Here is a 5,000-nt window from a genome sequence, read left to right as displayed (position 1 = left end):
GGGCTTCTGGAACCTCGGCTCTGCGTACTCGTTCACCCGCTCATGGTACCTCAGCAGCGGGGAAGACGAGGCACTCGAAAACTGGCTCTTATTAGGCGCTAAAATCATGTTCTCGCTGCATGTGCTTGCAGACTCGGGGTGCTGCGCCGAGAAGAGACATTCTGGGACTTGATACAGCAGGGAAGACTTCGGTGCAGTTGAGGTCACTGGCTTATCATTCAGTTTTCGTACGTACAGCAAAGTTGCTAAAGACATCAGCAGTACGATGGGTGTTATAATATGAAGAACTATTAACCACTGGGGTCTTTCTGGTTCCTGAAAATGAGTGCCTGCGATATCGCTTTCCTGTCGTGGGTGAGAGTCGACTTGCGAAGGTCCAATATCCACCAACAAAGGCGCAGTGAAGGGACCGGGACCTTCTTTTGTTACAGCAGATACGCGAATAGTGTACAGCTGACCTGGAACTAAGCCAGTTGCGTCTAACCACGGATTAACGACGGTTTCTGTCGTATATGTAGTATTGTGACTTATGACGACCTGGTAACCAACGATCTCTCCTCTGGCTTTTTCCGGCTCCAGCGTCGACCACGTGATGAGTACAGATCCTTCCTCGAGTGGCGTAACGCGTACGTCAGTGGGAGCGACTGATGGCACTGGGGAAAATAAAGTTTATATTTAATGGATATACAGAGTACTTAAATATCAAATCAAGTTTTGGCTTACGACAACGATATGAGGACAGTAATTGCATACGTTTTGCATAATAGTAAACGAAGGAGTACTTACCATCTTGTGGGGTTTGCAGCGAATATGAGTTAGATGGTGTGCCTTCGATGCTGCGCCAGAAGGGGACAATGAAAAAGGTGTAAGGAGTATTGGCCTGGAGACCTTGCATAAGGTGAGAAGATGTCGATGACCCAAGCACGGTGGCCACCTGCACGGCGCCCGAGTCGCTGACGGCGTACACCAGCACGCCCTCGACGGCCCCGTCCGCCAGCACAAGGAACTCCCAGCTGAGAAGGACACTGTCGGGGCCGGTGACTGTGGCGTCGGTGAGCGTGACAGCGGGGCGCGAGAGGCGGCGGCGGACGTGACGGACCTCGTCCTCCGTGAGACTCGGGTTGCGGGGAGAGCGGGTCGTGACCGGGTCGGACCAGGGACTCGGGAACGACGCCCCTCGCGGGTCGACGGCACGGACCAGGAAGGTGTAGGTGTGGCCAGGCGTCAGCCCGCCCACCACACACGACTCCTGCGAGATGAGGGCGTCCGCCACCCGCCACTCCTCCCAGCCCTGGCGCCAGAACTCCACCGTGTACGTCTGGTCGGAACCTCCGCCCATCTGGGAGTTGGGCAGCCAGCTCAGGTGCACAGCGGTCTGGTTGACGGCCATGAGGCGCGGCTTAGACGGCGGCGCCGGCAACAAGAAAGGGCGGTATTCTTCGGCTGCTTCTACTACTTGCAGTACTGCTGATCTCTTTATGGAACCCGTGTTAGCACTGATGTGGCATCTATAAGTTCCTGCATCACTGACGCGAACGTCCCTGATCACAAGTGCACCGTTAACGAGAATAGAAATTCTTCCACTTTTACTGCCTTTAGAAAGATGCCGAACAGGATGAGAGTCTGCAGGCTGGTGCCACCACGATATTGACACTTGGGTTGCCTCACTCACTGCCTCGCAAGGGAACACGACGTTCACGCCGGGAGACACTTTAAGGTCCTGTGGTCCTATGCCTACCACAGGTGGAGGATATGCCTTTACAACGACCACCTCCGAGTGAGCACTGACGCCACCGCCGTTGCTGACGCCCCAGCAGGAATAGGTTCCGGTTTCAAGTGTGGTGACGTCATCGAGCAGGAGAGTCTGGCCTTCGTCGGCGACGGAGGCGTGGCCGCTGCTCTGTCCCGCGGCGAGCAGGGCAGTCCTGTCTTGGGTGGGAAGCCGCCACAACAGGAGAGGCTTGGGGTCGCCCTCGACCTTGCACGAGAGCCTGGCGCTCTGGCCAGCCACCACCTGAATGTCCTGCGGCCGCTGAGCGAACTCGGGGGCGTCGATCACGGTGAGAGTGGCCCTGGCCGCGGCGATCCCTGCCTCGCTCTCCACCTCGCACACGTACACGCCGGAGTCGGCGGCCGCCACGTGGTCCAGCACCAGCCGTTGGTCCTCGATCACAGCGCGGCCGAGCGGCATCTTGCCGTCGAGACGCCGCCAGGTGACCGTGGGCGTGGGCGAGCCTCGGGCGCGGCACGCCAGCTCCACCACCACGCCCGACGCGACGGTCACGTTCGCCGGACGCTCCTCGAACCAGGGCGGCGCTGCGGGGAAGAGAACTGCGTTAGAGCTGAGGACGAAGGCTTTAGGGGGCATTTAATAGGCTCACAGGTATTCAATGGATCTCAGGGAACGGGAAGGAAACTTACTCATGATGGTGAGCTTGGTGGGCGTGGACTCCCGGGCGCCTGCGGCGTTGCGGGCGCGACACACGTAGGAGGCCGAGTCCTCCTCGACGGCCTGACTGATGACAAGATCGCCCGCTTGTGTGACGGAGATCCGGCTGGAGTTGCTGACCTCGTGGGAGTCCCTGAGCCAGGTGACTTCGGGGGGCGGAGAGCCCTTGGGCGGGCGGCACGGCAGGGCGAGAGAGTCCCCGACGCGCGCCCTCACCACGGGGTCGGCCTGGCTCTGGAAGTCGTAGGCGAGCGTGGCCACGGTGAGGGTGGCGTTGTGGGAGCGCGTGGCGCCGTGGCTGTTGGAGGCCACGCACCAGTAGGTTCCGGCGTCGCTGTCCCTCTTGGAGGTGGCCACGCGCAGGAAGAAGAGCGAGCCTGAGGGCAGAAGGACGCGATGGGAGCGCGGGTCCTCCGCCGCCGTCGTCACCTCCTCGCCGTCGCGGTACCAGCGGATGCGGCTGGCTCCGGAGGCGGCGCAGTTGAGGGTGGCGGGGTCGTTGCGCCGCGCCGCCAAGCTGCTCGGGTGCTCCTTGATCACCGGTGGGCCTGCTGTTAGAGGAAGTGGAACTCGTTATATATATATACAGAAACCGATTATACAGAAATACCATCAATCTATGGAAGTGGAATACATTTACAGATTTATATTGTAATATTAAGTAAATATTGTGCACTATCATCAAGCCCAACCAGTTTACGGCAGTACCCCATCCCACGATATGAAATGCTAATATCTTTCTCATATGCATCATGAGCATTCCGTCGCCCATCTGTTTTCGGATGAGTCGCACCTCTACGCCTGTACACCTGTTGCAGCCCATCCAATTACAGTGCCCATCGCGCTCGCCACCGGTTATCCTCCCCCGCGCGCCGACCCAACTTCCTCCGCCGAACGCCATTAGGAAATACCTCCACCCCACTGGACGCAGCCTCAGCCCACAGAGGGAGAGCGAAGCCGCCGCTGAAGACGTCTCGCAGCTGTGCGTCTCAGCCTCAGGCCCTTCTGACCACCTATGGTTTCAATTTCTCTTGGAGAAGGTTTTCTTGTTGAGCGTGTAATACAAGATTATTGAATGTGTCTTTTATGCAATGACTGTGGTGAATTGCTTATGCTGGTATGCTTTACTCGCACTCTTGTTGGAATTTATCGATATGCAAACTATTTAACAATTATTTAATTTCACAAAAGAATCGTCATCGAATATCCGAAATCCAAGACGTGTCCATATCTAGATCCTGAAATCATCTTAGATGTTCACTCGATAAAATTGAAAAAAATAAAGCCACAATATAAAAAAAAGATGCTCCCGTGACGTATCGCATACCTGAGATATGGGTTTCAGGTTTCGCTCACATTGGAAAACGAGAATGCGTTTGGGTACGAAAACGCACGTAATCTTCACAAACGAAATGAGAGCGCACTTGTTTTATGTGTCCTCTTGAGTGATAAATCTTCGTGTATTGAGTAAACAATGTAAATCGTATTTTGTCCGAGAGCTTTTGTAGTTTTATTGCTAACCGCAGCTGGGAAGGTTGGCAGCAATGGATTTACAGAAGCTGATTCTGCTGAAACAATGTTTTTTTTTTCTTCTTTTCTTTTAGAATTACACAACGAATTATTATCGTAAAATAAGAGCGACACATGGATTTCAGATGTCTTAGAGTGAATCAAATATTATGCTTAATAACTTATTAATTACAAATGTGTTCTTTGCAAACTAACGTCACATAGCCTAATCACCAGAAGCGAAATGGGGCGTATCTTGATCTTTATCAGTATGCGAAAAGGCAATAACTTTAATGGCCTATCTCCTTCACACTTCGCCGTGAATGACACATACTCGTTACACCTGGATGACACCTGGTGTTATTAAGTCATCCTTCCTCACCTGCCCAGTGGCACGAGATGATTAGCATATCATATGCAGATTACCTTCTGTCACTGCTTCGACGGTGCAGATTTCCCCGTGAGTTATTAAGAGAGAATTATCATCTTGTATTCCGTAAACTTCTTATACTTTATCGGGATATTTTACGCTAGAGGTAAGCAATGTATGATATATCTGTAAGTTTTAGTTTTGATATGGAGCACAATATTAGCAGCATTCCAGGGTGGTAATGAGGTGTATAAATTGAATCTTTGTCTTTGATATTGTCCTGTTTACGAGTACAATATCGCAATTTCTAAATATCAGAACACAGTATTAAGTAAACTCGTACATTTTTAAAACATTTCTTTTCTGAAAACATTATCCGTGTCTTACCTTGCCTGGCCACTGCAACGGCCACGATGCAAACCAGTAGAAAAGTCTTCATTGTAACCGATTGCAACCAGCCTCTTGAAATCTTTTCTCTGCGATATTCCCTCTCCAGATCTTAAGTCATACTCTCCGGCAATTGCACTAAGAGATCACGAGAGAGGTTAACACTCACAATATCCTACACAAACACACCCGAGCAGAGTCTACAGCAAAGTGTCTTTCCTTTGAGGCGTTCGTTCGTGACCTGTGTGGTGCACCGCGCACTGTCACACGAGCTGACTCTCCCGA

General features: G+C 52.7%; 1 protein-coding gene across 1 annotated transcript in view; it reads right to left on the bottom strand.

Annotated features, from left to right (window-relative positions):
• The window catches only part of LOC125026533 (roundabout homolog 1-like), a 5,625-nt gene extending 635 nt beyond the window's left edge, over window positions 1–4,990 (bottom strand). The window contains exons 1-4 of the mRNA XM_047615030.1: window positions 4,716–4,990; window positions 2,422–3,000; window positions 787–2,316; window positions 1–653 (exon numbers count right to left, since the gene is read on the bottom strand). The exon at window positions 1–653 is cut by the window's left edge and continues 635 nt beyond it. Of these exons, the coding sequence (XP_047470986.1) occupies window positions 1–653; window positions 787–2,316; window positions 2,422–3,000; window positions 4,716–4,767 (2,814 nt within the window). The 5' untranslated portion in view covers window positions 4,768–4,990. The remainder of the gene's footprint in view (window positions 654–786; window positions 2,317–2,421; window positions 3,001–4,715) is intronic.
• Between the last annotated feature and the right edge of the window lie 10 nt (window positions 4,991–5,000).

This window comes from Penaeus chinensis, chromosome 6, assembly GCF_019202785.1.
Source record: "Penaeus chinensis breed Huanghai No. 1 chromosome 6, ASM1920278v2, whole genome shotgun sequence".
Lineage (NCBI taxonomy): Eukaryota > Metazoa > Arthropoda > Malacostraca > Decapoda > Penaeidae > Penaeus > Penaeus chinensis.
The sequence above is the reverse complement of the archived record's forward strand: the minus strand, read 5'-3'. Positions and strand labels throughout refer to the sequence as shown.